Here is a 19899-nt window from a genome sequence, read left to right as displayed (position 1 = left end):
GATCTTCCCCCACCCTCCCCTTGTTGATTCCCCATCAGCTCCAGCATCTTCCTGGGAGCTTGCACACATCTCTGCTTACTCTGGCTCCACACAAGGGACCTCCTTGGGTGGTAGGAGCTCCCTTCCCTGCCTGTTTCATGCTGTAAGCAAACTGTTCAGCTGATCCTGGGATGCACTTGCACACATGGGCAGGGCAGAAGGATTGAAGCAACATTGCAGCTGAGCTCTCCCATGACGAGCCTGGTGAGACTGTCCCAGTAGGATCAGAACTGGACAGACAGTATCTGAGTGTCACCAATCCATGACTGTCTCTAGTGTCTCCATCACTGTGGTGCAGAGCTGGGTTGCTGGTTTTCATAGAACCACTGAATCATTTTGGTTGGAAAAGCCCTTTCAGATCATCCAGTCCAACCACTCTCTAACTGCCAAGGATGGTGCTAAACCATGGCCCTCAGCACCACAACTCTGCTTCTTCTAAACACCTCCTTGAGTAGCCTGTTCCAGTGGCTGGGAGCCCTGTCAGTGAAGAAGAAGTTTCTCCTGATATCCAACCTAAGCCTCCCCTGGTGCAGCCTGAGACCATTTCTGCTGCTGCTGTCCCTTGTCACTAGGTAGTGACCAGCTTTGCTCTCCTGGCTCAGCTCTGTGTCTCTCCCTCTCAGGTGTTCAAGCAGCCCTGGCCAGGCATCATGCGCTCGCTGTATGGGAACCACCAGCACTTTGAAACCACCTACTTCAAGAAGTTCCCTGGCTACTATGTGACAGGAGATGGTAAGGTTGGCTGGGCAGGGCCTGGCTGCAGGGCACAGCAGTTTGAATCTTGCTGTGTGCTGGCCTCAGACTCCGTCAGGAGCTGCTCCCTCAGGCTGTGGTTTGTGGCTGTTGCAGGCTGCAGGAGAGACCAGGATGGTTATTACTGGATCACAGGGCGCATCGATGACATGCTCAATGTTTCTGGTGAGGACCACTTCTGGCTTCTGTGGGGACCACTGTTCTTCCTGACACCTTGCTCTGTGGGGACACTTGTGCATCCATTGCTGGCACTGGTTTAAAAAGCCACCTGCTTTGAGGGAGAGGATTCTGCATCCATGACTCTGCGCAGCAACCTGTCCTCAGGCTGGATCTAACTGCTGGCTCAGGCCTGTTTCGGTGTCTGTGACTTGGTGACTTTCTGCATCTGGGGGCAACACCCTGAAGGGAAGGAACCTTCTGTAAGCTCTTGGAGAAGGTCCCACACCAGCTGAGGTGCCTCTGTGCTGAAAGGTTTAGGGCCACAGGGAAACACAGAGTTTGGGCAGGACAGTGAGCTCCCTAATCCAAGCTGCTGCTCCAGAGAAGCAGGACCAGGCTTACGAACCATAGAATCATCCGGTTGGAAGAGACCTCCAGGCTCATGCAGTCCAACCTAGCACCCAGCCCTAGCCAGTCAACTAGACCTTGGCACTAAGTGCCCCATCCAGTCTTTTCTTGAACCCCTCCAGGGATGGCAACTCCAGGTTCTCCCCCCTCTCTCGACTGAGTCTTTGAGATTCAGCTGCTTCCCAGCCTGTCATTTTCCATATACTGTGTTTAATATCCATGTCCCTCCTGCCTGGAGGTTGTCACTTACAGATACTGCAGGCCGTGAGGAGCTGCTGTGCTTGTCTCTGGATCAGACTAGATCTTTTCATCTCACCAGCAGTGCTGGATGCTGCACCAACTGACCATGCTGGGAGCTGGCCACCTTGCCATGGCTCTCTGTCCCAGGGTGGAAGGGCAGCAGAGGTAGAGGAGGAGAGGTGCACAGGGGTGGTTTGTGCCCCAGCCCTGCAGTATGAGGGGTTCCACCTCATGCAGTGTGAGCTGCAGCAGTCCATGACAGGGCTGGTTCCTGGGCTCTGCCGGTCCAGCTTCTTCCTCCTCTGCACCATCCATCTGACCTCATGGGCAGGTGCTCTCTTATGATATCCAGCTCCTGCTCAGCCTGTGCATTGTGTAATTCCATGGCTCTGAGCTGGTAAAGGAGAAAGCCCAAAGGTGGGAGAGCAGCAGGAGACGTGCCCTCACTTTGAGGTGAGCAATAGGCAGCCTTTGGGCAGCCCAGCCCCTGCTCTGGTGAAGGAATTCCCTCTCCAGCTGATGAAATCAGTGCTCTCAGACCTATAGCTTAGGGCCTTTTACACCCGCAGACCTTTTCCTCCCGGCGCTGAGAGGCTGCAGGACCCCAGCCCCCCACAGGTGTGTAGAACATTGTTTCTCCTTGCTTCCAGGCCACCTGCTGAGCACCGCAGAGGTGGAGTCGGCCTTGCTTGAGCACTCTGCCATCTCAGAGGCTGCAGTGGTCAGCCACCCACACCCCCTGAAAGGAGAGAGCCTCTACTGCTTTGTGACCCTGAGGGATGGCCACGAGTTCACCAAGAACCTGGCAGATGAGCTGAAAAAACAAGGTAGCAACAGCAAACTGCCTGGAAGGCTGTGTGGCAAGGAAAGGGCTGGGCAGGTGATGGAGGGGGTAAGGGCTTTGGGTGCCTGTAGTCTGGGGAATGCAGCCTGGACAGCTGTGACAAGGTGCCCCCCTCTGAAGAGGAGAACATGACTGATAAAGACTAAAATTAGTTCTGCCAGCCTCTGACTGCTCATGTGATGCCATCTCCTGGTAGCTGGCACCCACGTGAAGAACTGGGATACCCATCTGGCTTTTGTTTGCAGCAGGGCTCTCCTCTAGGGGCGTGGCTCCTACTGCTCTCCTAGGTGGATAGGGTCTGCTGGGGGGCCCTGGGGCAGTGTTCTGGGTGTTCGTGCTCTGGTCTCAGGGGAGATCTTGCTTTGCCACAACAGACTGCAACATGTAACCATGAGATGGACCCAGGACGGTTCCTTCTCTTGGAGGAACCTAACAACAAATCTAAAAGCTCTGTCCAAATGGTACTGGTGGTTGGTGCAACCACTGTAGAGGTCTCTTGAAGATGGAGAGGCTGAAGAACTAAGTGCTCATGCCTTTGGGAAGATGTTTTTATAGCCCCCTTGGCATTGTAGCTCCTGCTGGCTGCTCCCACAGCAGCCTGAAGCACAGTGCTGCCAGGCTCCCCAGCAGCTGGACTCTGCCAGTGTCACCTTGGTCATCGTGTCTGAAGAGGATGTGTGTGGTACCTGCCAGTTCCTGCAGTGAAAATCTCTTCTCTTTTTTGCAGTCAGAGAGAAAATTGGGCCCATAGCAACACCTGATTACATCCAGTATGCTCCCAGCCTGCCCAAAACCCGCTCAGGTAAGGCCCCAGCGCAGTGCTGCCTGTGGGAGGAAGCCAGCACCAAGCTGCTTGCCCAGGCCCTCTTGGATTTAGGAGGGACCAACCTCAGGGCAAGCAGAATGCTGCAAGTCTGAGCACTGCCCACTGCTGCTGAGGATGCAAACTGCTCCTGACTCCTCCTTCCCTTCCCTTCCCTGACTGTCACACACAGAATCATAGGGGTTTGGAAGGGGCCTCTGGAGATGGAGTCCAACCCCCTGCAGAGGCAGGTTCTCTTAGAGGAGCTTACACAGGAACATCTCCAGTTGGGGTTCGAATGTCTCCAGAGATGGAGACTCCATCACCTCTCTGGGCAGCCTGCTCCAGGGCTGTGTCACCCTGAAATGAAAAAGGTTCCTGCTCATGTTTAGGTGGAACTTGTGGTGTTCAAGTTGTGCCAGTTACCCTTGTCCTGTCATTACAGGGAAGATCACCAGGAGGATACTAAGGAAGATTGCCCAAAACGACCAAGATGTGGGGGACATCTCCACCTTGGCAAACCCAGGTGTCATAAAGCACCTTTTCAACAACAGATGTGACACTAAACAGTAGCAGCAGGGCTTGTCTCTGCCGAAGCAGAACTGTGGTGGCCGCAGCAGTGTCCCTTCAATGGCTGCCCCGGGAGGGAACCTGCAGCTCCTGAGTTGAATGTACAAACATTAGAGGGAGGGAGAGGCTACTTCTCACTAACATGTCCATGCCTTGGAGGGGCAGCTGCAGCTCCAGATAGGTATCCTACAGCTGAGGTTCCACCTCATGCAGAGGGACATCTCCTCCTCCCTTTGCAGCCCTTCCTTCTTGATCTGTAATTGTATTTCCTTGGGAGAGGGGTGCTAATTAACTTGATGTAATTGAGGGCCCCTGGTGCCTCGCATGTGGTGGGAGGGGAAGTGGTGCTGGAGTCACTGAGGGCAGGCAGGGGAGGTGCAGCTGCCACTGCCCCCAGGCCAGCAAAGCTTTATCTGTACTTGGAGTGCTGCAAGCTGCAGGCCAACTGAAGGTCAGGCTCACAGAGCTGAAGGGCTGAGGTTTGCTCTTGCATTCACCACCCAAGCCTGTTGCTAGCAGAAGGCCCCCAGCCTGTGAGAGTAGGGCTCCAGGAAGCTCTGTGCTTTGAGCAGGCTTACAGCAATTTGGTACCAGAATCTGCTCCTTCTGACTGGGCTGTGGTTTGCCCAGTCCAGGCTCCTTCATGGACATGGACATACAGTAGGAAGCCATGGTCTAGGAGGGCAAATCTTGGTCTGACCTGCTCCACAGAGCTCTGCTGCCACCCACTCACAGCTGAGCTCAGGTGTCCTCAGGTAGGAGTGGGTGGTGGATACCAAAGGATGGAGGAGAATCAAAGCTATGCAGAGACCTTTTCCCACTGCCAGCAAGCCAGGCATAGGGCTATCACACACCACCACCACTGCTAGAGCAAAGAAACCAGGGCAGGCATCCTAGGTGTTGCTTTCCTGTCAGGAGAAGATGGTTTAAGATGTTTCAAGTTAGCTTTTGCTTTAATCTGGCATGGATTTATGATGAGGAGAGTCCAAAACCCCAAACCTCTAGCCCAAGAGCCTCACCACCACAGGGGCACTGCCAAAGCCATTCTTGAACTGAATTCCATTGACCTCCATCCCTGGGTGGAGCTGATACCTCCTTTGTGGTGTCTGTGTGACAACTGCATGTGAACTGTTAGATTTTGCACTTAAACCAAAGGAGAACTGGGCTCACAAACTTGCTGCAGCAGCTGCCTGGGTGAGCGCCAAGCTCCAGGCTTTGCCCACAGACAGAGCTAACCTGTCTGGGCTGGAAGCTGCTTCTGAGCTGGCTGCTCCAGGCAAGGGTTGTGGGTGCTCTGGTGGGCTACTGTCCAAGTCCCAAGTCTCACTTCTTACCTGCTGCTCTCACTGGCACAGCACTTGTCTGTGATCTGTAACCTCAGCACGTGCCAGTGTCCCATGTGCCCCCCATGGCTCTGTACCAGTGGATTCCTGCATCATCTCTCCTCTATTCGATGATTCCTCCTCTGTTCCTCTTCAGCTGTTCTGTGATTTGGGCTGGACACAGCTCCAGTTTTATGCAAAATGGAATAAAATTGAAGGAAACCAAATGGCAGCAGCCTCTGAGTGTGCACAGAGGTGCTAGGTGCTTGTCTGGAGACAGGGGTGCTCAGCTGTTGGTGCTGCACCTGCTGTGCCATAACTGGGGTGGGCTTTTGGGAAGGAGCAGGTTCCTCCCCTGTGAGGCTTCTCCATGGCTGGGGATTTACAGGCTTTGACTCTGTTCAGTTCTGGGCCCCCCAGTTTAGGAGGGACATTGAGATGCTTGAGCATGTCCAGAGAAGGGTGACGAGGCTGGGGAGAGGCCTTGAGCACAGCCCTACGAGGAGAGGCTGAGGGAGCTGGGATTGGTTAGCCTGGAGAAGAGGAGGCTCAGGGCAGACCTTATTGCTGTCTACAACTACCTGAGGGGAGGTTGTGGCCAGGAGGAGGTTGCTCTCTTCTCTCAGGTGGCCAGCACCAGAACGACAGGACACAGCCTCAGGCTGTGCCAGGGGAGATTTAGGCTGGAGGTGAGGAGAAAGTTCTTCCCTGAGAGAGTCATTGGACACTGGAATGGGCTGCCCGGGGAGGTGGTGGAGTCGCCGTCCCTGGAGCTGTTCAAGGCAGGACTGGACGTGGCACTTGGTGCCATGGTCTGGCCTTGAGCTCTGTGGTAAAGGGTTGGACTTGATGATCTGTGAGGTCTCTTCCAACCCTGATGATACTGTGATACTGTGCTGCTGCTCTGAGCTGGGGCAAGGCCTGAAGTGCTGGCTTCAGGGCTGGAGCCTCTGCTTGTCTCTCCCTGGGCTGTTGCCAACTAAGGCCAAGGAAAGCTGGAGCCAGTGTGACACCTGCCTGTCATCAGCCTCTCTGCAGTGCCAGGGAGGCTGGTAAGCAGCCATGGAAGCTTGAGGCTGTTTACAGCTGCCTGACCTCCACCCCAGACCTGCTCCTTGCCCAGGCTCCAGCCTCTCCCTCCCCTCTATGGTCACAAGTAGCTGCCACCAGCAGCTCAGAGGCCCTGCTCCTCACAGGCACAGCTAACCTCATGCCTTTCCTGCTCCTGCAAGCCAGCCAGAGCTGCAGGCTGTGAGCATTTCCTCCTGGAGACTCCTGCCTGACACCTGTCAGCCAGCAGCTCTCCGTTCACTGGTGGTGCCGAGCCAGGGCTGTGCATCCCCAGCAGTGCTGCAGAAGCTGGGGAGCTGGCTTTAGCTGTCCCCATGTGAGGGGACAGGATGGGCCCTGCCTGGCCTGGGAGGAGCACACCTGCCCCGTGCAGCTGGGCTCAGACAGACTGGCAAGAGGAGCCTTCAGATTGCACATACCTTTTAATCTCTGGTTGAGGGTAATCAACGCCCCCAGCCAAAACAGAACCAGCCACACCTGCAGACCTGATACCCCCCCAGGGTGGAGGACTGGCCCTTGAGGCACAGCAGCGATGGGCCCTCGGGCAGCACCTGCGTTCTCCAGCGGCGGCTTGGTGCTGCTTCCCGCTGGTGTCATTGGAAGGGCAGAGCTGAGGCTGCCCGAGTGCCTTACCAGGGCACTGCCAGAGGGGGGCAGCTGCTCTGTTTCCTCTGGAAGCGCTCGGCTGAGGAAGAAGAGGGGCTGGAGGACATGGCAAAAGCCCAGGGAAGGAGAGCCCAAAGAGCTCCACGTGCCTCCACTGGTCATGAAACCTGGCAGCAGACAGGCCACAGCCACTGCTAAAGTTGGTCCCTGTGCAGGGAGCCCTTGGCAGCCACGGCTGCACCCACACAGCCTCTCCTGCAATTCCTTTGCCTCCTCACCAGAAAGCTCCCAGTCTAAGCCTCCCCCATCTCCCAGCAGGGTTCTTACCGAGGTCGGGGCTCCCCGACACCTGCCCTGGACTGTACATGCAGTGGAACAGGAAGGAGCTGTCCAGAGGGATGCACTGGGACAAGCTCTTGGGATTTGGGGATTATTGGCACGCTGGCTGGGACAAGGTTCCTGCTTGCCCTCACAATGGGGTCTGCCACCATCACTGTGGGCAGCTTTTGTGCCAGTTCACAGGGATCTGCTGGGCAAGGCTGCAGGAGGCAGTGGGAGCAGATAAGGCCCTCCTGTGGTGAGGATGTGGCTTCCAGATGTGTTCTGCACTGCTGCCTGCCCTCTGTGGCAGAGGCACTGTCTGGAATGAGCGCCCAGTCCAACAACACAGGAGCTGGGCAAGGCACAAGCCAACAAGAGGCCCTCGGGCAAACTGCACCAGGGCAGCTCTCCTTGTGCAAGACCTCTGAGGATCCTCAGGCACAGCAAACAGTGGAGATTAGGGCAGCAGCAGCACCTGGAGAAGGGCTGAAGGGGCCATGGGCTGTGGAGCTGGGCTCCACTCTAACCTGCAAAGCCCCAAGGCACAGAGCCACAAACCCCACAGCTGAAGGCTGTTACACATCCACCCTTCTGCTCCCCTTCCCCAGCCTTTGGGTTTGTGTCTCCAGGGATAATGTAGCATCAAGGAGCTGGGAACAGTGTGGGTGGCTGCTGGGGCATACTCACCCTTCAGCTTTGGTTTACCTGCCCCTGCCTGCAAGCAGAACCCAAGGAAATACCCAGAGCAGTGCAGACCTGGTTGGTGACAGCTGGGAGATGCAGAGAGTAGGGCCTCCCAAGCTGGCAAAGCAAGAGGCTCTACTTCCTGCAGGAGAAACTGTGGAGAAGCTGGAGCTGGCAGTGGGATGCTGGCACAGCTGTGCCCACAGTTCCTCCTCGGTCCCCACCAGGTCAGGCCTTGGTAAGCACACCCTCAGGAGAAGGTTGCTGTGGCAGAGCAGCTCCTGGGCCAGCAGGCTGGTGTGTGGGACAGGGCCTTGCCTCCTCACACCACGTAAGGGGTATCCAGCACTGCCACCCCTGCTGCCACCCCCCCGTCCGCGTGCTCGACGGCCTTCGTGCGCAGCAGGTGCCCAGCAGCTCTGTTCATCACCATCTCCTTGTCCTGCCTGCAAAGAGAAGGGCACCTCAGCACCAGCAGAGCAGAGCCCTTGTGGCATCTCAGACCATGCTCCAAGTTCCCTGCCACAGCTCAGTGTGGAGCACCTGCACGTGACAAGCCCAGGGCTGACGCCAGGGGCTCTGTGACAGCAGAGCTGTGTCTATTTTGTGCCTGCAGCACAAGGCCCTGTCTGAGCTGGGCCATTCTGGGCTCAGCCCTCTGCACCTGGGCAGTGCCAGGTTCTGAACCCTGCCAGAGCACATTGGTTTCTAAAGCCACATGAGAAGGACTGGAATTTATAAGCTCTGCAGAGGTTTCTCTGGGCCTGGGAGGGCTTTAACAAAAGCAGAAGCAATTTGGGGTTGAAGATTAAGCCTCCAGGTATGTGTGGGCTCACCAGGGCTTCAGAAAAGCATGTGGCTGCCCCCAGAACCTGAGAAGTGCTCCCTGCAATCAGGGGTGGAGACACACCGGTTCCATGTGGTCCTTACACCAGTAACCACCAGCACCAGCCCTGTGGTTTTCCAACAACTCTTGTGGCAGAAGGCACAAAGCAGGAGCTCAGCATCTAAACAGTGCTCACAGAGCTGCTGATGGGCAGAGACTCCATGGTGACATCTGTCCCAGGTGCCTCCAGCTCGAGACACCTGCACTGCTGCTGTGCTCAGTGCAGAGGGGAAAGGCTCCCAACCTAAGTGCTGCTAGAGCAGGAACCATCCACAACAGGAGCAGGTTTCTCACCTGACATAGACACCAAAAATGCCAAGCTCGGAGATGCACTCAGACACCTGCAGGGGGCTGTGAGCCCTCAGCAAGTAATTCAGTGCTGGCTGTGGTTTGATCTTATCCATCAGGATGTAGGAAGTTCTCTCAGGGCTGTCTCGGATCTTCTCCAGAACCTGCCTGAGCTCTTCACCATAGAGATTGTTTCCTGACAACAAAACCAGCAAGTCAAACACTTCCCAGCACAGCAGAACCCACTGGACCCAGCAGCCCAAAAAGCCACAGCTTTTGCTTCCCCACTGTCCAGTTCTGGGGCTTAGGGAGCTCCTCCAGCAGCAGCACTGTCTGAGTGCCATGCTGCACCAAGCCAAGCCAACTCTGATCCCTCAGCAAGGGAGCAGCAGCCATCAGAATGCTCCTGCCTCCCCTGGATAGAGCACAGAGCACAGTGAACCCACCCCCCAGGCCCAGCCCAGCTCCTACCTCCACCTTCTCGCTGCGGCTTCAGCACAAATCGGTCGGGGTCAGCAATGGCCGTAGCAGCTATCTTGTCACCCTCTGCACCCTAGCAGGAAACCATGGCAACAGCAAAGCCTCAGGGAAGAGCAGGGACTCCCTGCCAGGCCCCTCTGAGCAGGACCAACAGGGTCCCCAAGGGACCACAACAAAGCCCTCTTATCTTCTCAACCACAGAGAAACCTCCCACATCTGCCTGCTGGCTCCTGCCCTGCTCACACTCACCATGTCCAGGGAATAGAGCCCAGTAAATGTTGCTCTGATGCGAGCCACAGCCTCAGCACGGCCAGGCAGCAAGCTCTCCAGTGTGCCAGGCCTGCTCAGCTCCTGCTGGACCTTCTTGGTGCCTGCCAGCTGGGTAGCGATGTCTGGGCACTTGACTGCCCTTGATCTCTCCAGCAACAGCCGTGCCTCCCAGTTCTGAGACAGGAAGGGAGCAGCCAAGAGTCAGAAAAACGCCCCCAGGCTTTCTTCTGCTCTTCTCTGCTCAGTGACTGACACGAGATTTGCCTCCCCCCTCTCTGCCAGGCAGGGACAGGGGCTGGAGGAGCACTCTGGAGACCAGCAGGGTACACCCTCGCATCTCCTGCCGCTGCCTTTGCCGGCGCGCCCTCCCCAGCCTGAGCAGTGCTGCCACCTGCTGGCCACAGCCGGATCTGGCCTGGGTTAATGTTCTCTGCAGCCCAATACTCCCCGCAGAGGACAGGCTGGCTGTGGACCAGGCCTCAAGTCTCTATGCAGGTGCTGATACCTGTGCTAAGCCAGACTGTACAGAATTGATTCAGTGCTGCAGCAAGAGACCACCACATCATGCTACTGGAGAAGAAGTCTGGCATTTTTCTCACTGCACAAGTACCAGGGACACCCATGTGTGCTTCTCCCAGCCAACCAGGACAGGACTAACCCCATCCAGGACAGGGCAGATGCCCCCAGGTTCACAGGGGAGTTCAAACTTGCTGGACAAGGCTGCAGTGTGGGCAGCTGCTGGGAGCAGAGGCCAGGACTGACCTGCTGGTCGTAGTTCTTTGGCACGTAGCCTTCTCTGTAGTACACCACAGCTACCTCCTGGCCATCCCTGCAACAGAGACCAGAAGCATTCACAGGGCCAGGCCAGTCCCTGCCCAAAGCCCCAAGCCTGAGAGGGCTGCAGCAGTGTCAGCTGGCAGCACATTACAGTGTTTGCTCCTACTCCTTGGTCCCCTGGGCTGGCCTGCTCCTGGCTGGCTCCTCTCCACCAAGCTCCAGCTGGCTTGTTCTGTCTTGAGATACAAGCAGCTGACACCTACCCTCTACTCTAACCAAAACCTCGAAAATGCAGGCACTCAGCCCAGCAGGGAGGCAAGAACCTAATTTCAATGGCTTTTCACACCAGGAGCCAGGCCTGGCAGATTCTGGAAGCTGGGAAAGAACAAGATCCTTCTCTGTTGGCACTCCAAGGCAGGACATTAACTCAACAACCTGCAGCACCACATACCCAAGGCCTGGCCACACAAACTGTGTGCCATGGTCAGGGGAAGCAGCACAGAACTGCTGGCAGCCAGGCAGTGCACATGGGAAGGTGTCACCAGGAGAGGGTGATTGTGAGTGCAGTGGATGCACCTTCCCCTCTGCTGTCTGCTGATGACAAAGACAGCAAAGGCACCAAAGGTCAAACCTGGGATGACAACAAAGCTGTGAGGGGTTTGCAGAGCAGGTATTATAGAATGGTTTAGGTTGGGACACCTTCCACTAGAACAGGTCTCTCAAGACCTCATCCAATCTGGCCTTGAACATCTCCAGGGAGGGACCATCTACAACCTCCCTGGGCAGCCTGTGCCAGTCTCTCACCACTCTCACTGCAAAGAACTTCTTCCAGACATCTAAGCTAAATCTCCCCTCTGCCAGGTCAAACCCATTCCTCCTCCTCCTGTCATTACCAGACCTTGTCAGCAGTCCCTCCCCAGCCTTCCTGTAGCCCCTTCAGATACTGCAAGGCTACTACAAGGTCCTCTCGAAGCCTTCTCTTCTCCAGGCTGCAGAGCCTCAACTCTCACAGTCTGTCCTCATAAGAGAGGTGCTCCAGCCCTTGAGCATCTTGTGAGGACAGACTGAGGGAGATGGGGTTGTTTAGCCTGAAGAAGAGCAGACTGAGAGGAGACCTCATTACTCTCCACAGCTACCTAAAAGGAGGTCATAGTGAGGCTGGTGTTGGCCTCTTCTCCTAAGTAACTAGCAACAGGATGAGAGGAAATGGCCTCAAAGCTGCACCAGGGGAGGTTTAGGTTGGATACTAGGAAAAAACTGGTCTCCTGTAAGAGTGGTCAGGCACAGGAACAGGCTGCCCAGGGAGGTGGTGGAGTCACTGTCCTTGGAGGTGTTCAAGCAACAAGTAGATGTGGCACTCTGGGACATGGTTTAGTGGTCATGGAGGTGCTAGGCAGAAGGTTGGACCTGATGATCTTAGAGGTCTTTTCCAACTTGCATGATTCCATGGAAAAAGGAGTCTAACTACAGACAAAAACCCTGGCATGGGAATGTATCTTGCTTTGGGCCTGCACAGCTCCAAGCAGACTGCCCTGCAAACACAATAAGCATCATGTTCAGGACCAGCTACCAGCACTTGGAGCTTGTGAGCCACAGGCCCTGGCCTGCACAGGGAGCAGGCAAGCCACAGAGTGCTTTCAAACCCAGCAGACACCACAGAGGCGCTGTGCTTCCTCCTCAGCACCGACAGCCCAGCCCAGCTCCCACCAGCAGAGCATCGTGTGAACAGCAAACAGGAAATGCCTCTGGAAGGCTCTCCATCAGGCATTTCAGAGCAGTGTGTGTGTGGAGCAAGGCAAGGCCCTGGAGAGCTCTGAAGGCTGTGGCTTGGAGGAGGGAAATGGTGTTTGGACGTCTGCATGCAAAGCCTTACCGCTGCGCAAACAAAGCCACCTCAGCACCACGGGGAGGCAGCAGCAGCCTGCAGCACGGAAGAGAACTGCTCCCTCAGGAATACACAAGGGACACTCAAAATGTCCCACCAGCTTTGGCTGCAAATGCCCCTCAGCCCGCCAGGAAGCACAGTTTGGCTCACACTCACATGTACAGCCTCCTGCCTTCGCCCAGGGAGCCCTTCTCAAACACGTCCCTGAATCGCCTCCTGACGACTCGGATGTTCCTGTGCAGAGAGCAGCAGAGCCACCAGGCAGTTAGGTCAGAGAGAAATCCAGGGGAAACTGCTGGCTGCAGCAAGGAGGACCTATGGGCTCTGTCACAAACAACCTTAGGCTTTGCTCTAGAGCCAGAGGAACCTACAGGCCAACGGTCCCAGTTTTGAGCACCCATCCTGTGGTCGCCATCCGGAACGCCCTGGGTCTCTCCACCCTCACCTTTCACCTCCTGAACTCTTCCTAGGTCAGTATTTGGGGTTTTTATTTAATCTCTGCTCAACAGATTCCCTCACCGCTGGCATGAAAGCCAAGAGCTGCAGACAGAGCAGTGACCTCCTGCCTGTTCTACCTCCTCCAGCCATTTCCGTGTGTCCTCCACACAGCGGCAGTGTGGACTTGCTGATCGGGACGCACCTCCCTCTGCTCCCGCACGGCCTTAGGGCTAGACCCCAACGAAAGACCTCCTCCTCCCAGTCTTTTACTCCACTGCCACCTTGCTTACTCTGCCCAGATCATCCACACTGGGGTGGAAGCTTCGTTAATGAAGCTTTCATGAAATATCCTGTGCCAAATCCTACATCAGCGAGCAAGCAGGACCCTGCTCTGCTCAGGATTGTCTCCTCTAAGAGATGCAGTCCACAGCCAAGCTACCACTGGTGCAGCTCTGAGGACTACAGAGGCACAAAAAACAGCAAGGAACTGGCCCTGGAGAATAGAGGCCTCGACAGGCACTGATGTTTCCAGTCAAGAGCTGGTGAGAGGCTTTGGGAGGCTGGTGAGGAGACAAAGGTGGGTGCTGAGGGTACACAGGAGGCTATGGAAGGAACACCAAAGAGAGCTGCCTAACAGAGCAGAGACAAGTCAAAGATAAAGGCTGCTCTGTCACACACCAAGACACGGTCCCAGAGCACAGCAAGTGTTCTGACTTTGTCCTTGAGTAGGTGACAAAGAAAAAAGCAAACAGATTCTGCAGACCTCCATCTTTCCCTGTCCTGCTCCTACACTCCTGCTGCCACACTGTGCCCACTGGAGAGCCTGAAGACTGCCTTCAGGGGAACACCATGATCTGGAGCAGGCTGCCCAGAGAAACGGTAGAAGCCCCATACCTGAAACCACTGCAGGTCAGGATGTTTGGGGCTCTGAGCAACCTGACATAGGTGAAGATGCCTCTGTTCACTGCAGAGAGGCCAGACTATGCAACCTCTAAAGGTCCCTTCCCACCCAAACCAGTCTGATTCTGGGGTCCAGCAGCTTCAATCTGATTTGCTCTGCTTCCTATTTCCAAACCTGCACCACCTCCTTCCTTTCCCACCCCAGGAAAACTCAACCTATACCTGTTCCAAAGCTCATTTTCCACACATCGTTGATCAAAGATGTTCCTCTGGACCTTCTCCACCAGAAACATCACCACAGCACTGCAAGAGATACCAAGGACACCATTAAACCCAGAAACACTCTGCATGCACCCAGCACCACCACATTGTGCTTCTTCTGATTCAGGCTTCCTGCACTGCTCTTGCTCATTCTGCCCAGAGTTCCTAAGGCTCAGCACTGACCATGTGGAATGAGCACATGGACAGAAGGAAAAGTTGAACTACAGAGCTGAGCCAGGGCCCCTTTGCACCTCTAAGCCATCCACACTGCTCTCCTCAGGCTCTCCCTGAGCAGCCTGCCAAGCAAACAGGCCTCTTTCAGGAAGCACAATCTGTGTGCCCCCGGGGGAAAGAAGCCAGCCCAGCCCCCAGCACCTCCTCACCTTGGGGAGCCATAGAGCTCCCAGGCCTTCGCGATGCCCCAGGCAAGCCCTTTGGATGGGTTGTTGGGCAGCAGCTTCGATGCTTCCTTGGACTTTCCCAGCACCTTCAGCACCCTCCTGTGGAACAAAGCAAGCTGCAAATGCTGTGACAGGCCCCGAACACAGAATCAGAGAGTCACAGAATCAGTGAGGGTTGGAAGAGACCACAAGGAGCAGCCAGTCCCAACCCCCCTGCCATGCCCAGGGAGGGACACCCTACTCTAGATCAGCCTGGCCTTAAACACCTCCAGCCATGGGACCTCAACCACCTCCCTGGGCAACCCATTCCAGCCTCTCACCACTCTCCTGCTCAACAACTTCCTCCTCACCCCCAGCCTGACACTCCCCACCTCCAGCTTTGCTCCATTCCCCCCAATCCTGGCACTCCCTGATATCCTGAAAAGTCCCTCCCCAGCTTTTTTTTGTAGGCCCCGTTCAGATACTGAAAGGCCACAAGAAGGTCACCCTGGAGCCTCCTCTTCTCCAGCCTGAACAGCCCCAAATCCCTCAGCCTGTCCTCACAGCAGAGCTGCTCCAGCCCTCCCATCAACCCAGTGGCCCTTCTCTGGACACGCTCCAGCACATCCACATCCTTCCTGTAATGGGGGCTCCAGGCTCAGAGCAGACCCAGGGAGAGGGAGCTTGGGGAGCAGGCAGATGTGGAGCACAGCAGGCCAGGCAGCACAGGTGCTGCAGGGGGCAGAGCAGGTCCCTTACTGATGGACAGGCACGGTGCGGGAGGTGAGGCCCCCGAAGCTGGCAGCGATGGTGTTGATCTCGATCTGCTTCAGGGCTGCTGTGCCATCCACCCCGCAGTCAAACATGTAGTCAGAGCGGTTTATGCCTAGAAACACAGACTGAAACACAGGGCAGGTGAAGTGGCTTCTCTTGCTGCCTCTAACTGAACATCTCTTTGATTATCTTCTTGCTTCAAAATCCTCCTGGGGCAGACTCAATTGGTAAAAACCTCTGCAAGAGATGTCCATGAGGACTTTAGCTCTTGCTCAGAGCCCCCCCAGCACTCCAGAGGAGCTAACAGCACTCATGGGAGTAAAGGAGCTCTTGCCTCTCCAGTGCAGCTCCTTGGGGGCCCTTTCCACCCCTGGTGATTCTATGGCAACTTGTCCTTGTGCTCTGCTGAGGCTCCCAGAGGACAAAGAGCAAGCATATGAAATCCTCCCAGCCAAGGCTTGAGTGTTTTCAGCAGCACTGACCAGAGGGCAGAGCTGTCACACAGGACAAGGTCCTGAGCTCTCAGGCTGTAACCGTGACGCTGCAGTGCAGGGACTGACCAGCCTGGCTAGGGGACAGCCCACAGCAGCAAGCTGGCAGAGGCCAGGCAATCCCACCACTATGCAGAGGGGCAGAGCTGCCAACTGCTCCTGCCATGGTACCTGGGCCAAGCCTTCCTCCAAGACTTGCATGTGGATTCTGAAGAGTCGAGCAGTGAAGTCATCTACCTTGATGGTGCTAGAGAGAAAGAGACCAGGTCAGCCCCCTAGGGGAGGGAAATTCATTCCTCTCCCAAAATAAACCTCAACGGGTGCATTTTCCTGCATAAAGAGCAGGGCTGGGGCTAGGCCAGGCCCTACAGCACAGCTGAGCACCTCACCATGAATGCACACTTCAGCAAGGGCCACAGTGCACAAGCAGAACACAAATCCAGTCTGCCCAGCACAGCCACCCTGCAGAGCCCCCACCACTGTGCTGGGCTGACCTCCACCTGCAGGACAGAGACAGGACAAGCAAAAGCAAAGCAACGTGACAGAATTCTGCAGGAAAGAGATGAGAATTCTCTCTGTGCCAGCTCATAGAAGTTCCACAGTCTCCATCAAACCCCTCCTGTCCTGTGGGGCTCCAAACCCCTCTGTGATGCTTCACTGGCCCTGCCAGAGCAGGTCTGGCTTTTTCCTCTGGTCCCAAATCCCTGAGATAATTGTGAGCAGCACCTCCGAGGATCTGCCCCAAGACAGGACACAAGAGGCAGCAGGAGCCCAAGCACACACAGGCCCCAGGCACTCCCTAACCACAGGTACAAACATGTCCCCACCAGCTCAGGTTGCAGTCAGCTCAGGGACATTAAAAAAAGCTCTGAGGGGTCAGGCTTCTGCAATACAAGGACGATGGAAAAGGCTCCTTTGTTCTCTCCCAGTGCCACAGAGCCAGCAGCACCTGCACAGACAGGCAGGAAAGGAAAGAGGGTTTGGGGAGGCATCAACCCTACAGATTATGGGGCCCAAAATCAGGGTTGGCTGCTCCAGCACAGGGCAGCAGCCACAGATAAACCCAGTACAGTCTACAAGCTGGAGCAGAGCAGTCCTTCAGAGCTCAGGGGTCACTTCCCTCACAGTAGGGCTGGGAGAGCAGGGGACAGGGGACAACTGATCAGAGGTAGGTGTGCAAGCAGAATACACCTTCTCTCTGTAACTGTGGGCAGCAGACCTGCTGCTTCACGAGCAGATTCAAAAGGAGACTAAAAGGGACTACCGAATCCAGGCCCTAGGACTCCAGCAACCTGAATTTAAAGCCCTTAGAAGCTCACAAGGAAGAATTCACCACCTTGAAACACTGGCAAAATTAACTCTTGAGAGTTAACCACATGTCTCATCTTTTGGGGCCCGGGGAGAGCCCAAACCATTGAGACTTGAAGGAAATGAATGGTAGGACAAATAAGGCAGCACTCTTCCTGCAGAGGACAGGGATGCCTGACAGGTGGTAAACGCTCTGCATTTAAAGCACTTCACTGAAATGCAACATGCCAGAGTTACCTGGCCAGGGTACGCTCCAGGAACTCCTTGTTTTGACTGATGGCATCCACCAGCAGGTTGAAGTCCTGCTGGACAGCATAGGCTTGCTCAAAGAGGGCTTGCGGCACCACCGAGGGCAGCAGCGTGAAGGGCGCAAAATTCACCACCTGCAACAGCGACACAGCAGCAGGGCAGTCAGCTCTGGGCACTGTAAGCAGGGCTAGAGAGGTGCTTCCTCTGCTTGCCTGAAAGCTGAACCCTCCCCAGCACACCCTGAACAGACCCATGGCCTCAAGCCTGACTTCTGAGGGCTCTGCTTTCTGAGCTGTGCATGGGGCGCTGGTGGAGGCAGCAGCTGCTCCAGAGCTGGGTGAGTGCTTCCCTCTGAGGGATGCTCTGTTTCCACCTCAGCTGGAGAGCACAGTCTCCAAAATGCCCTAGTTTCAAAGAAAAACTGAACCTGCCACATCTTGACCATTAGTTGCTTCCTTTGAGATGTGCTCATTGAGTCCCAAGAGGGACTCTAGACCCCTGGCTCACCCCACAGCTCAGGGACAAGGCCATCCTCAAAGCCAAACTACTGCACCAGACAGAAGTTCACAATTCATCTTGATCTTTACATGACAAGGGGACACTGGCAGTGTAGTTAACCTCTCCTCTCAACCTCTGAGGTTCCCTCAGAGCCTTGACCTGACCATGGAGGTGGCATCAATAAGCAGCCCTAGTGGTGCTGATCTCCCTTCTTGTACCTCTGCCAGCTCTTAGTGCAGCTGCCTGCCTCCAGGACCTGCCTTTGATGGTGTCCCACCCCTCTTGCACTGGGGTACTTTCCCTGAGACCCCTCATGGCATCCCACTCCAACAGGCTAAGCTATTCCCTGGGGGTGATCTCCCAGCTCAGCCACCCCTGTCCCTGTCTCCTCACCAGAGGTACAGGGCAAAGGCTAACTGGCAGCTGGAAGCATGCCAAAACCATGGGCCTCTCCAAGACACTCCTCTGGTTTAAAGAGTGATGAGAGGCTGGGAGGGGGCTGAGCTCCCCCCACTACACACACAGAGCTCCTGGCAGCTTCCCAAACTTTCCCAGATCTCTCCTTTTCCTTGGAAAAGAGGAACTGTATCACAGACTGGTTTGGGTTGGAAGGGTCCTTCAAAGGCCATCTAGTCCAAGGCCCTGCAGTTAGCAGGGCTGTGCCTCGGGGAGATGCACGCATCCCCAGGTTTTGGTGCCCCCCAGGCCCACGGTGGGGGCGCCATGCCTCAGGCGGGCAGATGGGCGCTCGCTGCGACGAGCTGCCCGCTGAGGAGGGCTGGCGGCCGGCTCCTCCAGCTCTGCTGACTCACAGCCCGGCCAGGACCGAACACGTCCCGTGAGGCCGCTCTGGCACTTACATCCGAGGCGTTGGGCTCGCCCTCGGTCCGCATCAACACTCCCTCCAGCAGCGCCGCGTCCACGGCCACGGCCGCCGCCTCCCGGATGGCCGCGGCGTCCCGCAGCACGTCCTCCCACGGGGCAGCCATGGCCAGCGCTGAGGAGGCAGAACAGAAATCAGCCACCTAGCCCCCAGAGCCCGCCCCGACAGGCAGCCTGGCCGCGTCCGCTCGGCAGGACGGCGGCTCGGGCACCGCGCAGGCGGCCGCACGCAGGCTCCGCACCGGAGCAAAAGCTGAGCCCGTTGCCTGGCCCGGCTGAGCGCAGGACCCGAGGCCGAGGCTCGCTGCAGGGGAGGCCGTGCGAGACACCCGCGGCGCGGCGGGACCGGGTCACGACACCCCTTCGCCAGCACGACCTGGGGACCCCCCCGGGACCCAACCCGACCCCCGCACCGGGCCCAGCGCCGCGCCCGCAGCGCGCTACCTGCTCCCGCCGTGCAGCCCGCCCCGCCCGCCGCTCGCCGATTGGACAGACCGCGCGTTCTCGCCCCGCCCTGAACATGGACTGGCAGCGCAGCCGACCTATTAGCGCGGGGAGTGGCAGACCCGCGCCGAGCGCGCCGGGGGCAGGAGCGAGGGGGAGGGGTCGAAAGGGAGCGCGCGCGTGCGTGCGTGCGGCGAGCGCGAGACGGCGGTGTGACGTCACACGGTGACGTGGAGGGGAGCGGAGCGGAGCTGCTGACGCGAGCGGAGGCCACTTCGGGACCCCCCCCCCCCCCATCGGCAGCATCCCCTGCAGCGGCAGCATCCCCTGCAGCGGCAGCATCCCCTGCAGCCGCGATGTCCGTGGCGCAGCGCAGGCTCCGGGAGAGCCCCGGCGGGGGTGCCCGAGGCGTGCAGCGAGCTGCGGGACCCCCAAGCACAGGACATCTGTCTGGAGTGGAGTAGGGCCTGGCCCTGCCCTCAGAGAGCGCCCCCAGAGATTGGAGCCAGGTGGGAGTCGGTCTGCTCTCCATGGAATAAGGGACAGGACGAGAAGAGATGGCTTCAAGTTGTGCCAGGGGAGGTTTAGGTTGGACCTGAGGAACAATTCCTTCCCCAGAAGGTTGTCAGGGCCTTGGAACAGGCTGTGCAGGGCAGTGATGGAGGCCTCCCTGGAGGGGTTTAAAACCCACGGAGATGTGGTGCTGAGGGAGATGGTTTAGTGGTGATCTGGCAGTGATGGGTTAACGGTTGGACACGATGATCTTAAAGCTCTTTTCCAACCAAAACGATTCTCTGATTCCATGATCCTTTGCTTTCACAGGGGCTGTAGTTGGCCCTTTGCAGGCTGTAGTGGACAGAGGAGCCACA

General features: G+C 56.8%; 2 protein-coding genes across 5 annotated transcripts in view; one reads left to right on the top strand and one right to left on the bottom strand.

The window, feature by feature from the left end:
• The window catches only part of ACSS2 (acyl-CoA synthetase short chain family member 2), a 38092-nt gene extending 32728 nt beyond the window's left edge, over positions 1 to 5364 (top strand). For all 3 annotated transcript variants that reach the window (XM_064167308.1, XM_064167307.1, XM_064167309.1), the window contains 5 exons: positions 663 to 771; positions 889 to 957; positions 2250 to 2426; positions 3171 to 3245; positions 3691 to 5364. In XM_064167308.1, the coding sequence (XP_064023378.1) occupies positions 663 to 771; positions 889 to 957; positions 2250 to 2426; positions 3171 to 3245; positions 3691 to 3818 (558 nt within the window). In that variant the 3' untranslated portion in view covers positions 3819 to 5364. The remainder of the gene's footprint in view (positions 1 to 662; positions 772 to 888; positions 958 to 2249; positions 2427 to 3170; positions 3246 to 3690) is intronic.
• A 1247-nt stretch (positions 5365 to 6611) lies between these two features.
• GSS (glutathione synthetase) lies at positions 6612 to 19072 on the bottom strand. 2 transcript variants are annotated; one of them, XM_064167622.1, is made up of 13 exons: positions 19031 to 19072; positions 18565 to 18701; positions 17195 to 17340; positions 15821 to 15896; positions 15144 to 15283; positions 14388 to 14504; positions 13966 to 14046; positions 12562 to 12639; positions 10506 to 10572; positions 9723 to 9917; positions 9465 to 9546; positions 9000 to 9189; positions 6612 to 8265 (listed from the first exon to the last, which is right to left on the bottom strand). In XM_064167622.1, the coding sequence occupies exons 2-13, from the start codon at positions 18691 to 18693 to the stop codon at positions 8142 to 8144; spliced, it is 1425 nt and encodes a 474-aa protein (XP_064023692.1). In that variant the 5' UTR covers positions 18694 to 18701; positions 19031 to 19072; the 3' UTR covers positions 6612 to 8141. The 2 variants fall into 2 exon arrangements, with proteins under 2 accessions (XP_064023692.1, XP_064023690.1); XM_064167620.1 differs by lacking the exon at positions 19031 to 19072 and adding an exon at positions 18829 to 18989.
• Positions 19073 to 19899: the final 827 nt, after the last annotated feature.

The sequence above is a fragment of the Pogoniulus pusillus genome, chromosome 29 (genome assembly GCF_015220805.1).
Source record: "Pogoniulus pusillus isolate bPogPus1 chromosome 29, bPogPus1.pri, whole genome shotgun sequence".
NCBI classification, from domain to species: domain Eukaryota; kingdom Metazoa; phylum Chordata; class Aves; order Piciformes; family Lybiidae; genus Pogoniulus; species Pogoniulus pusillus.
The sequence above is the reverse complement of the archived record's forward strand: the minus strand, read 5'-3'. Positions and strand labels throughout refer to the sequence as shown.

Bases quoted from the DNA above. Each gene is read 5' to 3' on its own strand.
- GSS (XM_064167622.1), bottom strand. From the start codon at position 18,693: ATGGCTGCCCCGTGGGAGGACGTGCTGCGGGACGCCGCGGCCATCCGG. The intron at 15,897-17,194 runs GTAACTCTGGCA...CTTTCTCTCTAG, and splicing joins CTGGAGCGTACCCTGGCCAG to CACCATCAAGGTAGATGACT. The intron at 9,918-10,505 runs GTCAGTCCTGGC...TTCCTGTCTCAG, and splicing joins CAAAGAACTACGACCAGCAG to AACTGGGAGGCACGGCTGTT.